The sequence below is a fragment of the Centropristis striata genome, chromosome 15, assembly GCF_030273125.1.
Source record: "Centropristis striata isolate RG_2023a ecotype Rhode Island chromosome 15, C.striata_1.0, whole genome shotgun sequence".
Classification (NCBI taxonomy): domain Eukaryota; kingdom Metazoa; phylum Chordata; class Actinopteri; order Perciformes; family Serranidae; genus Centropristis; species Centropristis striata.
This window is the reverse complement of record NC_081531.1, coordinates 35,798,882-35,821,470: the sequence shown is the minus strand read 5'-3', so window position 1 is coordinate 35,821,470 and position 22,589 is coordinate 35,798,882. Positions and strand designations below refer to the sequence as shown.

The 22,589-nt window shown below is 34.3% G+C and overlaps 1 protein-coding gene across 2 annotated transcripts in view; it reads left to right on the top strand.

Annotated features, from left to right (window-relative positions):
• The window catches only part of LOC131986793 (moesin-like), a 36,037-nt gene that overhangs the window by 8,116 nt on the left and 5,332 nt on the right, over positions 1–22,589 (top strand). Inside the window, exons 2-11 of one of the 2 annotated variants that reach the window (XM_059351914.1) lie at positions 14,311–14,394; positions 15,385–15,480; positions 15,594–15,868; positions 16,607–16,690; positions 17,744–17,890; positions 18,280–18,376; positions 18,461–18,624; positions 18,720–18,850; positions 19,941–20,101; positions 21,556–21,648. In XM_059351914.1, coding sequence (XP_059207897.1) covers positions 14,311–14,394; positions 15,385–15,480; positions 15,594–15,868; positions 16,607–16,690; positions 17,744–17,890; positions 18,280–18,376; positions 18,461–18,624; positions 18,720–18,850; positions 19,941–20,101; positions 21,556–21,648 — 1,332 coding nt within the window. Of the gene's footprint in view, positions 1–14,310; positions 14,395–15,384; positions 15,481–15,593; positions 15,869–16,606; positions 16,691–17,743; positions 17,891–18,279; positions 18,377–18,460; positions 18,625–18,719; positions 18,851–19,940; positions 20,102–21,555; positions 21,649–22,589 lie in introns of those variants that run through there. The other variant, XM_059351915.1, reaches the window with a different exon arrangement.

Here is a 22,589-nt window from a genome sequence, read left to right as displayed (position 1 = left end):
CCCTCTTCCTGTCTCCCAGCTAGCTCTCTGCACACTTTCTGCAGTGTCATGCTACGAGCTAACGCGTACGAGAGAAGAACAGAGAGGCCTTTTTTTTACTTTCTAGAATCTCAAATCTGTTTTTGTAGCATAGATAGTCCCCTGTTTGCTCACTGCAGATTATTTTTATACTGGCGTTAGAGGATATAAACTTTCTTGTTGTTTTGCTCACAAGTATTTTCACATGATTTCACTTCAAGCTAAAACAGAACAGGACTGTTATGCTGCGCCTCACACAGCTCGGGTCATCACTCACACATTTTCTCACATTTTCACACTTGAGATGCAGCCTGGCGTTACCTAACAACTGTTAACTGTATGCCGGTGGAAATTATATGCAATGTAGAGATACATACGACCAGCAAAAACCCTTTATTCCCATTTAAATATAACTGTTCCACCTGATGGATAGACTCTCACGCTCCATTTCTTCACTAGATCTTATTATTGTCACCTCTTGCATCTGCAGTGGATCTTTGCTGCTGGGCGGATGCTTGGTTGGGGAGATGTTAGGCGTAGCTGCTGACTCACAAGTACAACTCAGATATATATATATATATATATCACGTCATGCATAGAAGCTATGTTTGTTATATGCTGCTAGGACCACCCACATAAATTACACAGTAAAAAAAAAAAGTGTGTGTGTATGTGCAGGTGCATCTCAATAAATTAGAATATCATAGAAAAGTTTATTTATGTCAGTAATTCAATTCAAAAAGTGGAAAAATCACATGTCTTAATTTATTTAATTTCTTCTAAGTATAATGATTACGGCTTAAATCTAATGAAGACCTAAAATTCAGTGTCTCAAAAAAACAAATTTTAAAAAGTATGTTTAATATGGAAATGTTGGCCTCTGAAAAGTATGTCCATCTATATGACTCAATACTTGGTTTGGGCTGTTTGACTTGAACTACTGGAAATGGACTTTTCCATCATATTCTAATGTATTGAGATGCACCTGTATGTATGTATGTATGTATGTATGTATGTATGTATGTATGTATATATATTCCAGAAATCTCTTATTTTAAAGGGTTTTCCTGCTTTTTCTAAATTAAGCGCAAGTACCCTAAAAATGAATTACTTTTATACAAATATTATCATTCATAAAAAAAGTTGAAATCTGTACCTTTTTTATATATATATTTTTTTTTTAATTATTATTATTATTTTAAAGTATTACTGAATTGCTTAATGGTCTTGAACATTAAATTACAGTGAATTCTATGTAAAAAATAGTAATATATATATATACACACACACACACAAATGAAAGCAAGTTTCTGTTTTCTTACAGTAAAACTTCACATTTTATATTAAAAAAAAAAGCAAAAAGAAAATCCTGAAAAAAACAAACGGTAAAAAGTCACCCACTGTCATATTTTAGCAAAAAACAAAAACAAAAAACATTTAGTTATTTTACAAATATACTTATTAATTTTAACTCTGCAAAATAACTTTTGTTTGCCAGGTAAACTTAACCATGATATTGTGCACAGAAATGAGAAGCAACATGTCATCGACATACGAAACAATATTGTTAGTCAAATGTTTTGTTCCCTCTCGTCTCCTAAAACTGCTGCAGTAGCTTCTTTTTTCTTGACTGTGGTTGTGAACAGAGATAACACTGATGTGGGTTTATAAAGGTCAGCGGTTACTAATGAACTTTTTTACTTTTAATCTCCTTTCTGTGGCATGTAGCGTATCTCAGACTCTACTTACATTACTGTGTGCTATTTTTAGTTTCAGTGGTTTTGCTTCCTCCTCCTGACAAGATAAGCAGGGCTTATTTCTCTATTGTTGCACCTGCTTCTTTTTAACCCGCTGAAACTTATATTTTCTTTAAGTAATCGGCAAAAATAAATCAATTAGTAAGACAAAATGTATTATTTTTGGTAATCGCCAAATCAACACAAATAAGAAACTGAGGATAAATAACACAGGAATTGAACAAGTAACTACTATTACATTTCTAGGAGTTATAATTGGTGATAAATTAAATTGGAAGGCACGCATTAAGTTAAAGGTATCAAAATCAATTACAGTGCTACTCAGAGCTCAGCACCTGGTCAGTCTGGCCTCATTATAAACATTCTATTCCTCTTTTATTCTCCTTTACTTGATCTATTGAGTCTATATATATTGTGCATAAAAGAGCTATTAGAATAGTTTGTAACGCTGACTACAGGCAGCAAACAAACCAACTCTTTATCAGGTTGGAAACGCTCAAATTTAGAGACTTAATTGATTTTAAAATATCACAATTTATGTTTAACCCTTTATCAGGCGAAGAACTATATTTGGTAACTTCAGCAGATATCTAAAATGAGTAATAAAATGAGTAATAAATAAAAAAAATATATATTTTGAGAAAAAAGTTGCAGATTTACTAGATTAAAGTGGCAAATCTACAAGAAAAAAAGTTGCAGATTTTACAAGAAAAAAGTGGGAAAAAAGCAACTTTTTTTCTCGCAGATTCACTACCTTTTTCTCAAAATATTACCCCCCTCCCCCTGGTCTGTATTTTTTTTTTTTTTTTTTACACATTCTGGCTGTATGTAATATCCTCCAATATTCTCTAGGGTTGAAATTTGGAATATGCAAGTATTTCAATGAGTGTCCTATTAAGAGTTAAAGTAATTCATCAAAAAGTTCCACAAAGTATTCAGGGGTTGTTTCAGGTCAGAGTAAAGTACACCTGAGAGGTATACGTGTACTAAAACACCTGATAAGGACCAATTCAAAGTATCACTGCATTAGGGGTGTGCCATATCGTATCGTTCACGATAATATCAGTATATTTTTTTTATGGTTAAAAAAAATGAATATCATGATATTGGCAACATTCATACTTCTTGATGTAGTGGCGTAAGGTTGACACCTTACACAACTGTGTATATATATGTGTGTATATATATATATATATATATATATATAAATAATTTACCGAGCTGCCCTCCAAACACACTGCTGCATTATGCCGTTCGTTAGCCACGAGCTAACATTAGCTAACAATTAAAGTTGTTTTAATCACAAAAAGCTACTTACTCTCTGTCGCTAAACACATGCAGCTTTCAAAATAAGAGCACAGTGTGTTAACAGAATCCACCACAGAACTTACAAGAAGACTGTCAAAATAAGATACCATAAATAAAACATATTTATAATCCTTTATAAAATGTCATTAAAATATGCCCCCGAAACCCTGAAATGGTTATTTTTTATTATTTGCTCATACTCAAGAGTTAAGAGTAATTTTTTTTTGTATTTGGCAGCTGTTGAGATTTGCACTTCACACTACATTTTAGATTTTTATTTATTTATACGGACTAAAAAATCATATTTTCTATATCTTTTTGAGTATTTCGTAATATCGTCAAGAATATCGTTATCACAAAAATAGCCTGAAATATCGTGATTTTCTTTTAGGGCCATATCGCCCAGCCCTACACTGCATTACAAGTAAAGGAGAATATGGAACAACTGCAGCAATGAAATGAAACCATGCACAACAATTGTTACGTTAAAAAGGCTTATTATGAAAAATTATATGCTAAAAAAGTTTAGGTGGCAAACTGGATGAGGAAGTGTTGAGTATCAGGGGAGAGGCCTAGATAATATTTTTTACTTTAGCCTATTCCCTTTTTTTTTTTTGGACCAAAATGATATAAGGAAATGCGTAGTGAATATTAAGTTAACTGGTTCTTATTTCTATCTTATTACTCAGACGGGGCAGATTCATGTATATGTATAGGGCTTTATATATATGGATCAGTGACAAATAAGGGTTGGCAAGATGTCAAATGGTGTAACCACAAAAAATGATAAATATTAAATACTTTATCCACCTACAGTGTATTTAAGTGGACTTATACATGTAATAATCATCAAAACATGACATCAAATGGCATTTTTTTTTTTGCATTTCTACATCTACACATTTCGTCAATATTGAGCAGAACATATTCTAAAACAAAAATTTTTTCTAAGGTTTTGACAAATTATGTAAAATTTGTTATAAACCATAGTGTTGCAATGTACATGTGGGTTGTATTTTCTTATTTTAGTTCATTTTTTTCCCAGTATATTATCAGATTTTATGGGGAAAAAGTACCTGGTCATTGACCCGTATACTGTATGTGTGTAAATGTCTCTGTATGGGGTACAAGCAGCTTTATATCATCATTTATATATTTTTGATTACATCACCGTCTTTGGAGAAGCAGGGCCACACCTTGCTGTGTTCGCTGTCGCTTTTCAGCCATATTTAGCTACAAGTTGTCGAGCATTCTTCTGGAAAAACAAGGACGGTGATGACATCATTTTAAAATAACCTCGAGCATCATCGCATGATATGATCTGTAAGAAAAAAGTCTTTCTATCGGTCCACAGCCCAGGGGCCATAATATATTGTAAAGGACAACATAAGTGCATTCATCTGACTTGAAAACTCTCAAATAATCAGTCAGTAAAGGAATATACTTCATACATTTTAAATTGTGTATTATTTAATATCAGTAATTAGGTTTTGAATTAGTCATGAAGTGATGAGTTTGGTCATTAAGATAGATAGAGAGATAGATAGATAGATAGATAGATAGATAGATAGATAGATAGATAGATAGATAGATAAAAAAATACACAGAATTACCAAAAAAAGACACACAATTATTTTAAAAAAAGACACAAAATCACGCAAAAAAGACACAAAATGACCAAAAAAAGACACAAAATGACAAAAAACACACACAATTATTTAAAAAAAGACACAAAATTATTTAAAAAAGACACAAAATGACAAAAAAAAGTAATTAAAGGGACTTTCCACACACAACACGGTAAAGTGTCATTCATATGAAACTCACATTAAACTTTCAGATAGATAGAGAGATAGATAGATAGATAGATAGACTTTATTTATCCCAAGCTGGGAAATTACAGTGTAGCAGCAGCATTACACACAGAGACAATAACAACACAATTAAATAAAAAGAACAACCTAGGCATACTTCAAGCAATAAAATATAAAAATACAATAAAATACAATGTAAAATAAAGTGTCTAAAGAAGGAGTATGTATTAAGGAGTAGAATAGAATTCCAGTGCAGAATAAATATGAATATACAGTATAAAAATGTTGGTGCTATGAAACAAATAAGGTGCAATGAACAGTGTGCATAAAAAACACAAAGTGCATAAAATGCAAGTTGTGCTAACACAAGAGGAGACCAGACCTTTATGGTTTCTGTAGTCGTAGAACAGCTGTATGAGTGTTAGAAATAGTTAGAAATAACACAAAATGTCAGACAGGCAGTGAAGAGAAGAAGGAGAAAGCTTTCTGTTACTTAGGTGATTCAAGAAGCCAACAGCTTTAAATGAAATGAAAAATACTGCAACATAAATGCTTTTCATAAACGCTTCTAAAGCCTGTTAAAAGTTGTGAACCCTATAAAGCAGGGGTCTCAAACTCAAATTGCCTGGGGGCCGCTGGAGGCAGTATCAAAATGACCAAAAAAAATTACTAAAAAAAAGACACAAAATGACAGAAAAAAAGACACAAAATTACAAAAACAAAAGACACGAAATGACAGAAAAAAAGACACAAAATTACAGAAACAAAAGACACAAAATGACAGAAAAAAAAGACACAAAATTACAAAAAAAAAGACACAAAATGACCAAAAAAGACACAATATTACAAAAAAAGACACACCACTGAAAATAACACTAAATTACTTAAAAAAGACACACAATTACTAAAAGACACAAGATTACTTAAAAAGAAAATATTTAAAAGACAAATAGCCTACATTTTAAAAAGACAAAATTATTTAAAAAAGACACAAAATTACCCAAAAAAGTAATATAAAAGGGACCTTCCACACACAACACAGTAAAGTGCCATTCATATAAAACTCACATTAAACTTTCATATCAAGGTGGGGGCCACAAAATATCATCACGAGGGCCACAATTGGCCCGCGGGCCGCAAGTTTGAGACCCCTGCTATAAAGCCTGAACCATTAAATAATTGCCAATAATTTTTTTTTAAACTTGAGTGTTTATTGAACCTGCTGACAGATAATTTAAAAAAAAATCCAAAAACAATAGGGATATATGATTCTAATTTGTATCATATTTGATACATCAGTTCTTTTTGTGCAATTTGTTGCTCACAGTTTGTTTTTCTTGAACTAACAAAAACATATAAAACCCAACATTTTTAACCTTTTAAGGCTTTACTTTCTTTTAACATTTTCCTCAAACATGCAAAATATTTTTTTCCATATAAAACAACATCATACATCTGCTTATATGAAGTTTTCACGCAGCAATGACTGATCCACCAGTGGAACCTGCATATAATTTTTGCTATATCTTGTATTTTTGTGCAATTTGTTGCTCAGTTGTTGTTTTTTTCAACACGTCAGGTTTTTCAGGAAAAAAATATCACCCTGATGATGTATAGGTCTCAAAAACTTGTGTATCAAATATGATACACTTGGCTTCATAGCAGGGGTCTCAAACTCAAATTACCTGGGGGCCGCTGGAGGCAGTATCAAAATGACAGAAAAAAGACACAAAATGACAGAAAAAGACAAAATTATTTTAAAAAGACACAAAATGACCAAAAAAAGACACAAAATTACTTAAAAAAGACACAAAATGACCAAAAAAGACTAAATTATTTTAAAAAGACACAAAATTACCCAAAAAAGACACAAAATGACAGAAAAAAAGACACAAAATTATTTTAAAAAGACACAAAACGACCAAAAAAAGACACAAAATTACTTAAAAAAGACACAAAATGACCAAAAAAGACAAAATTATTTCAAAAAGACACAAAATGACCCAAAAAAGACACAAAATGACAGAAAAAAGACACAAAATGACAGAAAAAGACCTAAATTATTTTAAAAAGACACAAAACGACCAAAAAAAAGACACAAAATTACTTAAAAAAGACACAAAATGACCAAAAAAGACAAAATTATTTTAAAAAGACACAAAATTACCCCAAAAAGACACAAAATGACAGAAAAAGACCTAAATTATTTTAAAAAGTCACAAAACGACCAAAAAAAGACACAAAATTACTTAAAAAAGACACAAAACGACCAAAAAAGACAAAATTATTTTAAAAAGACACAAAATTACCCAAAAAAGACACAAAATGACAGGAAAAAGACACAAAATGACAGAAAAAAACGAATTTACTTAAAGAAGAAACAAAATGACCAAAAAAAAGACACAGAATTACCAAGAAAGACACAAAATTATTTTTAAAAAAGAGACAAAATTACAACAAAAAAAAACAACACGGTAAAGTGCCATTCATATTAAACTCACATTAAACTTTCATACCAAGGTGGGGGCCACAAAATATTGTCACGAGGGCCAGGAGTTTGAGACCCCTGCTTTATAGGGTTAATAGTGTTGGTGAAAAGACACAAAATGACTAAGAAAAGACACAAAATTACCAAAAAAAGACACAAAATTACCCAAAAAAGACACAAAATTACCAAAATGACTAAGAAAAGACACAAAATGACAGAAAAAGACCTAAATTATTTTAAAAAGACACAAAACGACCAAAAAAAAAGACACAAAATTACTTAAAAAAGACACAAAATGACCAAAAAAGACAAAATTATTTTAAAAAGACACAAAATTACCCAAAAAAAGACACAAAATGACAGAAAAAAGACACAAAATGACAGAGAAAAAACGAATTTACTTAAAGAAGAAACAAAATGACCAAAAAAAAGACACAGAATTACCAAGAAAGACACAAAATTATTTTTAAAAAAGAGACAAAATTACAACAAAAAAAACCAACACGGTAAAGTGCCATTCATATTAAACTCACATTAAACTTTCATACCAAGGTGGGGGCCACAAAATATTGTCACGAGGGCCGCGAGTTTGAGACCCCTGCTTTATAGGGTTAATAGTGTTGGTGAAAAGACACAAAATGACTAAGAAAAGACACAAAATTACCAAAAAAAGACACAAAATGACCAAAAAAAGACACAAAATGACTAAGAAAAGACACAAAATGACCAAAATGACTAAGAAAAGACACAAAACGACCAAAAAAAAGACACAAAATTACTTAAAAAAGACACAAAATGACCAAAAAAGACAAAATTATTTTAAAAAGACACAAAATGACCCAAAAAAGACACAAAATGACAGAAAAAAGAGACAAAATTACAACAAAAAAAACCAACACGGTAAAGTGCCATTCATATAAAACTCACATTAAACTTTCTTATCAAGGTGGGGGCCACAAAATATTGTCACGAGGGCCACGAGTTTGAGACCCCTGCTTTATAGGGTTAATAGTGTTGGTGAAAAGACACAAAATGACCAAAAAAAGACACAAAATGACTAAGAAAAGACACAAAATGACTAAGAAAAGACACAAAATGACCAAAATGACTAAGAAAAGACACAAAATGACCTAAATTATTTTAAAAAGACACAAAACGACCAAAAAAAAAGACACAAAATTACTTAAAAAAGACACAAAATAACCCAAAAAAGACACAAAATGACAGAAAAAAAACACAAAATGACAGGAAAAAAAACGAATTTACTTAAAGAAGAAACAAAATGACCAAAAAAAAGACACAAAATTACCAAGAAAGACACAAAATTATTTTTAAAAAAGAGACAAAATTACAACAAAAAAAACCAACAGTTTGAGCGAGTTTGAGACCCCTGCTTTATAGGGTTAATAGTGTTGGTGCGATAGAAAAAAGAGTTAAGAATAGGTCATGGAAACTTGACACGTGGGCCTGAGAGGCTGTTTCTGAGCATGTGCTAATAATAGTGTGTTAAGTGTTCTGGCCCTGAGAGACACACCCTAACCAGGCAGAAAAAAAAAAAAAAGTATGAGCGCGGTTCCCTTTTTTCAAGCAGAATAAACCATTCTGACTCAGGAAATGAAACCAGGGTGGGCAACGACTCAACTCTCATCTACAGTCATGAGAAAATGTTCTTGCAGAGTTGATAATTGTCAGTTTTAAAGAGTGTAATATGTCTCTAGAGTTCAGCGTGGGCCCAGATTGTTGGTTTCACTACGAGTCTGTCTGCTGGTGATGACAGGAAGTGACAAGCGGGGCAAGTATCCTGAGCAATAAATGGGGTCCTGCTGACATGAATGGGAAAGAACGCAACTCTAATCAGCCCCGCAACTGGGAAATAATGCATACCATTGTTGTGGAGGGCAGGCGTGGGCCTCAGCAGGCAGTTTTTTTTCCCAATACACATGCTAGCTGCTGTTTCAGTCACAGAGAAAATGAGAAATGCCTACATGGTCAGTTAACGCAGGAGAGAAATATTTTATTCTCTTGGCAGCTTCACTGAGAATGGCTGTAAGGTTAAATATATTTATTTAACTTTTGACATGTCATTTTGCAATACACAAACATTTTTAGAACAAGAAGTGCCTCACTGGACAAATAAGCAGCTGTGGCAGAGTGTGTTACTTTAAGAGTGTGTTACTTTAACCCTTTGATGCACAACATATCTTCTAATGCACAACATGGGTCAAAAATGACCCTCATTCATTTCCCAAGCTATTTAATGCTTGCTGTGTGTTTCTGTGCTCTATCTTTTGATATTAACTTATTTTATGATTGAATATTCCAAGTATTCTTTAAATATCTTGTTTTTGATAACAACAGATCATTATTTCCATTTTGCCTCTCATACTTTATGAAGAAAAAGCGTTTTTGTATGATTACATAGCTAGCTACTTGGCTAAGTAGCTTGCTAAGCTAACTACATAGCCAAGAAGTTAGCTTAGCAAGAAACTTAGCTAACTTCTTGGCTATGTAGTTAGCTTAGCAAGCTACTTAGATAAATACTTAGCCAAGAAATTAGCTAAGTATTTAGCTTAGCAAGCTACTTAGCTAAATACTTAGCCAAGAAGTTAGCTAAGTAGTAAGCTTAGCAAGCTACTTAGCTAAAAAATGGATATGGGTCATTCTTGACCCATGTTGTGCATTAGAAGAGTAGTGACACAAAAAGGGATTTTATTAAAAAATAATAATAAAGGAAAACATAAAATTAGGATGTATGATGATCAAAAACAAACTAATTGAGGAAAACCTGATATAGAACATAAAAACTATTTCGGGTCACTTTAGACCCATGTTGTGCATCAAAGGGTTAAGAGTGTGTTACTTTAACCCATTGAAGCCTGGAAAGCAGATATGTCGTTTTGTAGTATTTGTACTATTTTCCACCTATTTTCGGTCTCTTGGCCAATGAAATGCATCAGAATACATGTGGGAGTGTCGCAATGCAACATGGGACTTTTCCAGAACTTTCAAATCATCACCAAAAGTACATAAAATGACCAAAAAAAGACACAAAATGACCAAAAAAAGACACAAAATGACTAAAAAAGACACGAAAAGACACAGACTGACTAAAAAAAATACACAAAATGACTAAAAAATGACCAAAAAAGACACAAAATGAGAATATATGTGGGAGTGTCGCAATGCATCATGGGACTTTTCCAGAACTTTGAAATCATCACCAAAAGAAGACATAAAATGACCAAAAAAAGACACAAAATGACTAAAAAAGACACGAAAAGACACAGACTGACAAAAAAAAATACACAAAATGACTAAAAAATGACCAAAAAAGACACAAAATGAGAATATATGTGGGAGTGTCGCAATGCATCATGGGACTTTTCCAGAACTTTGAAATCATCACCAAAAGAAGACATAAAATGACCAAAAAAAGACACAAAATGACTAAGAAAAGACACAAAATGACTAAAAAAGACACGAAAAGACACAGACTGACCAAAAAAAAATACACAAAATGACTAAAAAATGACCAAAAAAGACACAAAATGACTAAAAAATGACCAAAAAAGACACAAAATGACTAAAAAAGACAAGAAAAGACACAGACTGACTAAAAAAATACACAAAATGACTAAAAAATGACCAAAAAAGACACAAAATGACTAAAAAAAGACACAAAATGACTAAAAAAATGACCAAAAAAGACACAAAATGAGAATATATGTGGGAGTGTCACAATGCATCATGGGACTTTTCCAGAACTTTGAAATCATGGTGGAAGACGACTATAGCGGAGGAGCTCAGATATAACAGCTATAAGCTCTGAAAAATATATTATTTAGTAGATGTTGACACTTCTGTTCAATTTCCAGAAAAACTTCAGGTTTTAGGGGGTTATTTTAAAATCGCCCAGAGGTTTTACAGGCGTTTCAGGCCTCAATGGGTTAAGAGTGTGTCACTTTAAGAGTGTGTTTCTTTAAGAGTGTGTTACTTTAAGAGTGTGTTGAGCAGACAGGTTGCTTGATACATGACAGGATGTAGGCGACTCTCATGAGAGCTCAGAGCTCAGCCGCCACCAGAGGATGTGGTTACTTCCTGTAGAGAAGTTCAATACTGAGACGGAGACGGGTCGCCATGTTTCTGTTCACACCGAGAGACGCCATCCTTCATGACAGATATCGAAATATAATTTGTATCGTGCTGATGGTGTTGTGGTTGGCTGTTTGTTCTCAGAAGGCCTGTTTGGCTGTAGAGTCCTCTTCTTCTGTGGTCTGTGGACTGGTTGCACCTGTGCTGCTCGCTCACAGTCACGTTTATTCAAAACCCTCCCAACGGTTTCACCCTCTGAATCCCACCTTAAAACCTAAAAGATACACAGTACATAAAAAAGATACACAAAAAATACACAGTTAATCATAGAAAGAAACGGTAAAGCGGAAAATTTTGAACTTTCCGACTGTCCTTGAACAAATCATAGGAACGTTTCTGTTAGAAAAAGTGACCAAAAGGAATCTTAAAATTGTGATATTTCTGTCAAAATCACTTTATTCTACACGTCTCATTTAAAATGTTGTCAAAAATAAACCGATTTATTTAATATTGTAGCTCCATGAGCATAAAAATAAGACATTCCTTGGTCACCTTGTGAATCCACCATTAGCATTAGCACTTGAGCTAACAAGCACTTTTACTATAGTTGAGACAACAAATATAGCCACTAATATACTAATTTTGCACTTTCCGACAGTCCTTGAACAGATCATAGGTCACGAACGTTTCCATTAGAAAAAGTAACCAAAAGGAATCTTAAAATTGTGATATTTCTGTCAAAATCACTTTATTCTACATGTCTCATTTAAAATGTTGTCAAAAATAAACCGATTTATTTAATATTGTAGCTCCATGAACATAAAAATAAGACATTCCTTGGTCACCTTGTGAATCCATTAGCATTAGCACTTGAGCTAACAAGCAATTTTACTATAGTTAAGACAACAAATATAGCCACTAATATACTAATTTTGAACTTTCCGACAGTCCTTGAACAGATCATAGGTCACGAACGTTTCCATTCGAAAAAGTGACCAAAAGGAATCTTAAAATTGTGATATTTCTGTCAAAATCACTTTATTCTACATGTCTCATTAAAAATGTTGTCAAAAATAAACCAATTTATCCACCGTAAGAGCTAACAAACATTAGCATTAGCACTTGAGCTAACAAGCACTTTTACTATAGTTAAGACAACAAATATAGCCACTAATATACTAATTTTGAACTTTCCGACAGTCCTTGAACAGATCATAGGAACGTTTCCATTCGAAAAAGTAACCAAAAGGAAGCTTAAAATTGTGATATTTCTGTCAAAATCACTTTATTCTACATGTCTCATTTAAAATGTTGTCAAAAATAAACCGATTTATCTAATATTGTAGCTCCATGAACATAAAAATAAGACATTCCTTGGTCACCTTGTGAATCCATTAGCATTAGCACTTGAGCTAACAAGCACTTTTACTATAGTTAAGACAACAAATATAGCCACTAATATACTAATTTTAAACTTTCCGACAGTCCTTGAACAGATCATAGGTCACAAATGTTTCCATTAGAAAAAGTAACCAAAATGAAGCTTAAAATTGTGATATTTCTGTCAAAATCACTTTATTCTACACGTCTCGTTTAAAATGTTGTCAAAAATAAACCGATTTATTTAATATTGTAGCTCCATGAACATAAAAATAAGACATTCCTTGGTCACCTTGTGAATCCACCGTAAGAGCTAACAAACATTAGCATTAGCACTTGAGCTAACAAGCACTTTTACTATAGTTAAGACAACAAATATAGCCACTAATATACTAATTTTGAACTTTCCAACAGTCCTTGAACAGATCATAGGTCACGAACGTTTCCATTTGAAAAAAGTGACCAAAAAGGAAGCTTAAAATTGTGATATTTCTGTCAAAATCACTTTATTCTACACGTCTCATTTAAAATGTTTTCAAAAATAAACCGATTTATTTAATATCGTAGCTCCATGAACATAAAAATAAGACATTCCTTGGTCACCTTGTGAAACCATTAGCATTAGCACTTGAGCTAACAAGCACTTTTACTATAGTTAAGACAACAAATATAGCCACTAATATACTAATTTTGAACTTTCCGACAGTCCTTGAACAGATCATAGGTTACGAACGTTTCCATTAGAAAAAGTAACCAAAAGGAAGCTTAAAATTGTGATATTTCTGTCAAAATCACTTTATTCTACACGTCTCATTTAAAATGTTGTCAAAAATAAACCATTTGGAACAACTAGATCCTGTTAAAAACATTAAATATTGCTCCTCAGCGATTGATTCTGCTGAGACGAACGGTCACGCTGAAAATCGGTTTACACAGAGCAGAGGGGAGAGGACAGGAGAGGTTGTACAACTGCAAAAATTCAGTTTGTATATGTGGAGTCACAATTTTTCTAATATTCATGACCCTTGTGGGTACTTGGAAAAGTGTTTGTATATATGAAATCAATTCCACAAAATGACATTTCAGTATTGAGTGTTAGACAGCTTACCTATACTAGGTGTGTGTGTGTGTGTGTGTGTGTGTGTGTGTGTGTGTGTGTGTGGAGAGTCATTTAAAACGGGCTCATTGTCAAAAAACTAAAACAGAAACAATAGATTGGTCAGTGAATTCTGACAGAATTTATTCATTTTTGGAGATACAACAGCTGATAATCTCCAGATCACGGCAATAACAATAATAATAAAATCTCCTTTTGCCAAAATAAAGAAGATTAATTGAAGCTCAATGATATATGTGAGATACTTTCACTTTCTCTGAAATGTTGTCAATGTTGATTTAATTTATTATTATCATCATTGTTTTAATCATTTCTCCAATGTGCTCTCTTCCTCAGATTAGTGTCAGAGTCACTACGATGGATGCTGAACTGGAGTTTGCCATTCAGCCAAACACAACAGGAAAGCAACTCTTTGACCAGGTAGGAAAAACTGATGACCTGTAGAAAGCATTTTACAACCAAAGTGACAGACTTTTGAATTAAACTCAGTTTGGAAGCATCAGGTTCGGCTCCTGTCAAAGGATTTGCAGCCATACGTACAGTAACATGACAGAAAGAAAATGGCTGGCAACTATTAACCCAGAAATTAGAAATCATCACAACCGCAGTGCTTTTATTTTGAAGGTGGTTTACGTACCCACCTGCAAAGACTCGACTCTTTAACTGATAGTTCACAAGATTTATTTAAAATCGTAGCTCCATGAACATAAAAATAAGACATTCCTTGGTCACCTTGTGAATCCACCGTAAGAGCTAACAAACATTAGCATTAGCACTTGAGCTAACAAGCACTTTTACTATAGTTAAGACAACAAATATAGCCACTAATATATATGACAGAAGAAAATAAACTTTAACAAACCTTGTTTCCTGTCAGCCACTATAGAAGCCTTTTGATACTTTATATCAACTTTATATGAATTACAACACACTCTACCTGTTATATCCTGCCGCTACCTTTCAAAATAAAAGCACCCGTTTCACACTGGATGGCGCATTTTCAAATTAAAAGCATCACAACATTGTAAAACACCTAGAAAATTTACAAACATGAAAAAACAAGCTATATAATACAAAAACACCAATAGGAACCTTACTAAAGGACATTAACAGTTATAAATAGAAAAGTGATATAGTGATTGGAGTATTTACTACTTTTTAATGATATATTTGATTTACTCCACATTAACAGTCTTATCATAACATGTATTATTTTCAGTAGCAGCTCAAAACCAGATAATTTACTGTATTTTATAAAGAGATTAAATGAATATTAAGCAGAATTTAGTTCAGAGTTTTGCAACCTTTGTGGTATTGGTCATGTGGCCCCTTGGGGAAATTAATTGCCCACCCCTGTGTTAGAATGTTCTAATGTTCTTGTGAATAAATCTTCTGCTTCCATGTTTTCAGGTTGTTAAAACCATTGGTCTGCGAGAGGTTTGGTACTTTGGACTCCAATACCAGGATACAAAAGGTTTCTCTACATGGCTAAAGCTCAATAAGAAGGTCAGCTCCTCAGTTTTTACTCTTCTTTGTCAAAATGTCACTTCTCTGTTGAGCTGAAGTCTATTTACAGAAGCACGACCTCTGACCCCTCACCGTGTCACGCTTTATTTCAGGTGACAGCCCAGGATGTGAGGAAGGAAAGCCCGCTGCTGTTTAAGTTCCGTGCCAAGTTCTTCCCCGAGGACGTGACCGAGGAGTTAATCCAGGACGCCACGCAGCGGCTCTTCTTCCTGCAGGTGAAGGAGGGAATCTTAAATGACGACATCTACTGCCCTCCTGAAACAGCCGTCCTGCTGGCCTCCTACGCTGTGCAGGCCAAGTATGCTGACTACAACAAGGAAGTCCACACGCCAGGCTATCTGTCCAGTGAACAGCTGCTCCCTCAGAGGTAACTCAGCTTTATACAACGTCAGAGAGATAGATAGATAATAAATATTTATTTTTCTTTTAGGGGATTTCCTATTTTCCCTAAAATTAGTGCCAAATTATAGTTATTTCTTGGAAATTATTAAGAAAAATACAGGAAAAACTGTATAAAAGCTTTACCTTTGATGACAAGAAAGTTTCCCTATAATTGCCTGTAAATATATTTTATTAAATGTAATTTTGTTCTTTTATTTTTATTTTATTTGACAAGTAACAGAGTGCTTTGAATATCAGCTTTATTTTTACACAAACAATATCAAATTAACATGATCCTAAATAAGATTTTTTGTCATTAAATAGCATTACTAACAAACATGGATTATTAGCGTTATGATAGAAAGAAAGAAAGAAAGAAAGAAAGAAAGAAAGAAAAACATGCAATTAGTTCAATATGTAAAAGAAAGAAAGATAGATAGATAGATAGATAGATAGATAGATAGATAGATAGATAGATAGATAGATAGACAGACAGACTGACTTTATTTATTCCAAGCTGGGAAATTCCAGTGTAGCAGCAGCATTACACACAGAGACAATAACAACACAATTAAATAAAAAGAACAACCTAGGCATACTTCAAGCAATAAAATATAAAAATACAAAAAAAATAAATAAATAAATAAAAAGATGTCGCCTTTCAGCCGGTGTGAGACGCGTTTCCCTGCATGACCTTTGACCCTCGTATGTCTCCTCTTCTCAGAGTTCTGGACCAGCACAAACTCAACAAGGACCAGTGGGAGGAGAGGATTCAAGTGTGGCACGAAGAACACAAGAGCATGATGAGGTAAGGGCTGATCATAGACTGTATATGAATAATGGACGTAGTCACCGCGTTTTGGCAAAAAACATAAACAAAATGTATCTTTCTGTCCTCAGAAAACTGAGCAGCGACTCCTTGGAGTGTCTGTTAGTCCAACCAAACACTGAACAAGACATTTACTGAACAAAACGTTCAAATAAACTGTCATTAAGTGAAAATACAGTGAAAGGGTCAAAGTTATGAGACCAAATCGCTAAACGTCCTCTTTTCTATCTATATAACGTTATATATAACTTTATTGACACGTTGCCGTGGATACGCATTGTTCTGCTTCTCTCCTGGTGACGGCTCGCCTTGTCAGTGACCTGTCAATCAAAGGTAGCCCCGCCCCCAAATCATACGATTCTTTATCTTCTATTTTCTTCTAAATGGGGCCATTATTAGAACTTTTGACATCAAATTGTCTTGAAGATGATTTTTTACTAGCGATTGAGACCATAGTGTTGTCCTGAAAAACATTTCTGAGGTAATAAATCAAGTCAGAAGTTTTCAAATTCTGCACTGAAATGAATGGGCAGATTTTTTTTGCAGCTAAACTTAGCACCCCCTGCTGGAATTTTTGGTGGATTGCAGACTTAAGGCACTTCCTGGTTGACGTACTTGACTGCATAACGCAAATTTGCTCTTTTAACATTTTACCCACTGTAGTATTTGTATTTCACTGCAGTATATAAAATACATAGAAAATATATAAGTCCTGCTCAATGGAATCAGCACGGTCATGGCTAGAAATGGGAGCAACTCAAACATGTCTTTATTCAGAATAACAGACAGATTTTCAGTGAATATTTGGCACGTGACCATCAATTATGACTTCACAGTGTCACTGAGGAGCAGAATTTAATGTTTTTAACAGGATCTAGTTATTCCAAACAGTTTGTTTTTGTCCCGTTTTAAATGAGACATGAGTTTTAAGCTTTGTTCACTTGAATCGTTCGAGGAGTGAAATCTCAGATTTTGATGATAATACCAGTTTTTACAGTTTCTCTCTGTGATAAACGTCTTATTTGTCCACAGAGAGGAATCCATGATGGAGTATCTGAAGATCGCTCAGGATCTGGAGATGTACGGAGTCAACTACTTCAACATCAAGAACAAGAAAGGAACAGAGCTGTGGCTGGGAGTGGACGCTTTGGGCCTCAACATTTATGAACAGAATGACAAGTAGGTGATTCCACCACAGTGTGAAATATAAAAATACTACTTCCTGGTCCGGCCCGCATGAGGTTACCCAGAAATTAGAAATCAATACAACCGCAGTGCTTTTATTTTGAAGGTGGTTTACGTACCCACCTGCAAAGACTCGACTCTTTACGGATAGTTCACAAGATTTATTATGAATCGTAGCTCCATGAACATAAAAATAAGACATTCTTTGGTCACCTTGTGAATCCACCATAAGAGCTAACAAACATTAGCATTAGCACTTGAGCTAACAAGCACTTTTACTATAGTTAAGACAACAAAAATGCCACCACAGTGTGAAATATAAAAATACTACTTCCTGTCCAGTGTTATGCAGCTGACTGAGATTTTTGCTTCGTCTTTTACAGAATGACGCCTAAAATCGGATTCCCTTGGAGTGAAATCAGGAACATTTCCTTCAATGACAAGAAGTTTGTCATTAAACCGATTGACAAGAAAGCACCTGTACGTTAACCCTTTGATAACATTATAACAGCTGATGAATCCTCTGTGTTTTGTATCGTTCCTGATCAAATGTCTCTGTTTCAGGACTTTGTATTCTACGCTCCGAGACTGCGCATCAACAAGCGCATCCTGGCTCTTTGCATGGGAAACCACGAGCTGTACATGCGCCGCCGCAAACCGGACACCATCGAGGTGCAGCAGATGAAGGCTCAGGCTCGGGAGGAGAAGAACCACAAGAAGATGGAGAGGTTGGAGAGAAACTACATTGCTTACTACTGTAACCTTTACCACCTGTTTTTTTTTTGACATGTGACTTGATGGATGTGTACGCTGTGTCCATTAGAGCTCTGCTGGAGAACGAGAAGAGGAAACGAGAAGTTGCAGAAAAGGAAAAGGAAAAGATTGAAAAGGAAAAGGAGGAGTTGATGGAGAGATTAAGGCAGATCGAGGAGCAGACGAAAAAAGCCCAACAAGGTGGGAGAACCATCAGTGTTCAAGAAAGGCTTGTTGTTCTACTCTAATGCAGCTATTCTAAACCTTTTTGAGTCACGACCCCCAACTTAACATGCATGTTGTCCAGGACCCCCGCTCACTGAACAGAATCACGCACAGTTTAGATTTCCCAAAAAAAAGACACAAATTGACCACAAAATGATCAAAAAAGACAGAGAATGACCAAAAAAGACACAAAATCACCAAAAAAAGAAACAAAATTACCGAAAAAAAGACAAAATTACTAAAAAAAGACACAAAATGACCAAAAAAGACAAATTGACCACAAAATGATTAAAAAAAGACACAAAATGACAAAAAAAGACACAAAATTACCAAAAAAGACACAAAATTACAAAAAACACAAAATCACCAAAAAAAGAAACAAAATTACAGAAAAAAGACACAAAATTACTAAAAAAAGACACAAAATGACCAAAAAAGACAAATTGACCACAAAATGATAAAAAAAGACACAAAATTACCAAAAAAGACACAAAATTACCCAAAAAAAAGACACAAAATTACCAAAAAAAAGACACAAAATGACAAAAAACACAAAATCACCAAAAAAAAGAAACAAAATTAAAGAAAAAAGACACAAAATTACAAAAAAAAAGACACAAAATCACCAAAAAAGGAAACAAAATGACCAAAAAAAGAAACAAAATTACAGAAAAAAAGACAAAATTACTAAAAAAAGACACAAAATGACCAAAAAAGAAAAATTGACCACAAAATGATAAAAAAAGACACAAAATGACCAAAAAAAGACACAAAATGACAAAAAAACACTAAATCACCAAAGAAAAGAAACAAAATGACTAAAAAAAGACACAAAATGACCAAAAAAGACACAAAATGACCAAAAAAAGACATGAAATGACCAAAATAAGACATGAAATGACCAAAAAGACTAACACATGAACACTTTAACACAGTGGAGACAGAGCTGACTTGGCGACCCCCAGAAATCATCTCGCGACCCCATTTAGGGTCCCAACCCCAAGGTTGAGAACAGCTGCTCTAATGAATAGGGCCAATGTTTATCATTGTGTTCTTGTGTCTGCAGAACTGGAGGAGCAGACACAGAGGGCTCTGGAGCTGGAGACGGAGAGGAAGCGCTCTCAGGAGGACGCCGAGCGTCTGGAGACGGAGCTGAAGACGGCTGAGGACGCTAAGATGGCTCTGCTGCAGCAGTCAGAGAACCAGATGAAGAACCAGGAACACCTGGTCAGTTCTCCACAACCGTTTGTTAGACATAGGGGTTGAAAGTTACAAAAATGTGTGTTCTGATCATAGACTGTGTATAAATAATGGACGTAGTCACCGTGACGTCACCCATTGGTTTGTGGCCCGTTGGAAGCCTCGAGTTCAGCGTTACACTCGTCGCCATCTTGCGTCGCCATCTTGTTTCCGATACAGGAAGCATGACCATATTTGGACTGTGGAGGAGGAGAGGGATCTGATCACTGACTACAGCCTCTCTACACCTCAACCTGACTGAGAGAAGCTGCTGCTAATTCATGTTAGCATTAACTGGAGCATTAACTGGGATGTTAGCTTTGGCTAGCAAAAAAACAAAAACAAAATGTATCTTTCTGACCTCAGAAAACTGAGCAGCGACTCCTTGGAGCGTCTGTTAGTCCAACCAAACACTGAACAAGCCTTTTTATGAACAAAACGTTCAAATAAACTGTCATTAAGTGAAAATACAGTGAAAGGGTCAAAGTTAGGAGACCAAATCTGTAAACGTCCTCTTTTCTATCTATATAACGTTATATATAACTTTATTGACACGTTGCCGTGGATACGCATTGTTCTGCTTCTCTCCTGGTGACGGCTCGCCTTGTCAGTGACCTGTCAATCAAAGGTAGCCCCGCCCCCAAATCATACGATTCTTTATCTTCTATTTTCTTCTTAATGCGGCCATTATTGGAACTATTGACGAAAAGATGATTTTTTACCATAGTGTTGTCCTGAAAAAAATCTTCTGAGGTAATAAATCAATTGAGAAGTTTTCAAATTTTGCACTGAAATGAATGGGCAGATTTTTTTTGCAGCCAAACTTAGCGCCCCCTGCTGGAATTTTCGGTAGATTGCAGGCTTAAGGCACTTCCTGGTTGGCCTCCATGCTCAGACACGGAGATTGCCGAAACTTCCAATTCCAAAATTTCCAAACTTCAAGAAAATCTAACAGAAAATGCCCTTTTAGGCAGTTGTGGAATGTACATTTACTCAAGTACTGTCCTTAAGTACTTAGATGTACGTAACTATAGTTTTACTTCACTATTTTAGGGGCAAATTTAGTATTTTTTACTCCACTACATTTAGCTGCCAGCTTTACTTACTTTTCTGATCAAGGTTTAACATGAAAAAATATGTTAATTTACATAATGTTTATGAATTAAACCACATGAAAGGATATTCAGTCCTCTACCTGGACAACAGTAAAATGCTGCTGAGATAAAAGCATCAAAAGTAATAATACAATCATATATTTGCAATATATAAAACAGAGTGCATAACAAGTACTTTAAGTACATTTTGATGCTGATACTTTTGTACTTTCACTTCAGTAAGTTTTGAATGTGGGACTTTTTCTTGTAGTGGAGTAATTCTGCCGTGTTGTATTAATACTTTTACTAAAGTTAGGTATCTAAATACTAATACAACACTACTTTTAGGCAACAGAGTTGGCTGATCTGACTTCAAAGATTTCCCTCTTGGAGGACGCCAAGAAGAAGAAGGAAGAGGAGGCAGTGGAGTGGCAACAAAAGGTAAGATCTGAGTTATGATTTTATTCTAAATGGGACCATCATTTACTGAATGAACATAAAGGTCCTAAACTCGTTATGAAAAGAGGGAATGAAAGTGAGAGGTAGACTCATTTTCTCATAGATTCATCCAGTGGAGGTGCCCCTCTGCTGGCCATTGGAGAGAATGCAGGTTTAAGGCAGTTCTTCTATACAGTCTGTGTGGCTGATGTGTTCACAAAAAGTAATTCTGCATGTTGCACTCATTATTTAGTGTTTCAGAAGTCATATGACAACATAAATACAAGTTATTGGCACTTGTGTAAGGCAGCTATTCTCAACCTTGGGGTCGCAAGATGATTTCTGGGGGTCGCCAAATCATTTTGGAAGTCAGCTCTGTCTCCACTGTGTTTAAGTGTTCGTGTGTTAATGTGTTTTAGTTTTTTTGGTCATTTAATGCCTTTTTTTGGTTATTTTGTGTCTTTTTTGATCATTTTCTGGTCAATTTGTGTCTTTTTTTGTCATTTTGTGTCTTTTTTTTTTTTCATTTTGTGTCTTTTTTTGGTAATTTTTTTTCTTTTTTGGGTCATTTTGTGGGGTTTTTTGGTCATTTTGAGTCTTTTTTGGTCATTTAGTGTCTTTTTGGTCATTTAATGTCTTTTTTGGGTCATTTTGTGTCTTTTTTGATCATTTTCTGGTCAATTTGTGTCTTTTTTGGTAATTTTGTTTCCTTTTTTTGGTCATTTTGTGTCTTTTTTTGGTAATTTTTTTTCTTTTTTGGGTCATTTTGTGTTTTTTTTTTTGGTATTTTTTTTTCTTTTTTGGGTCATTTTGTGTCTTTTTTGGTCATTTAGTGTCTTCTTGGTCATTTAGTGTCTTTTCTGGTCATTTTGTGTCCCCCCCCCTGTGACACAGTGAGGACAGACATTCCTGAGGTCTTGTTGTTGTGTGTTGTGTGTTTTGGG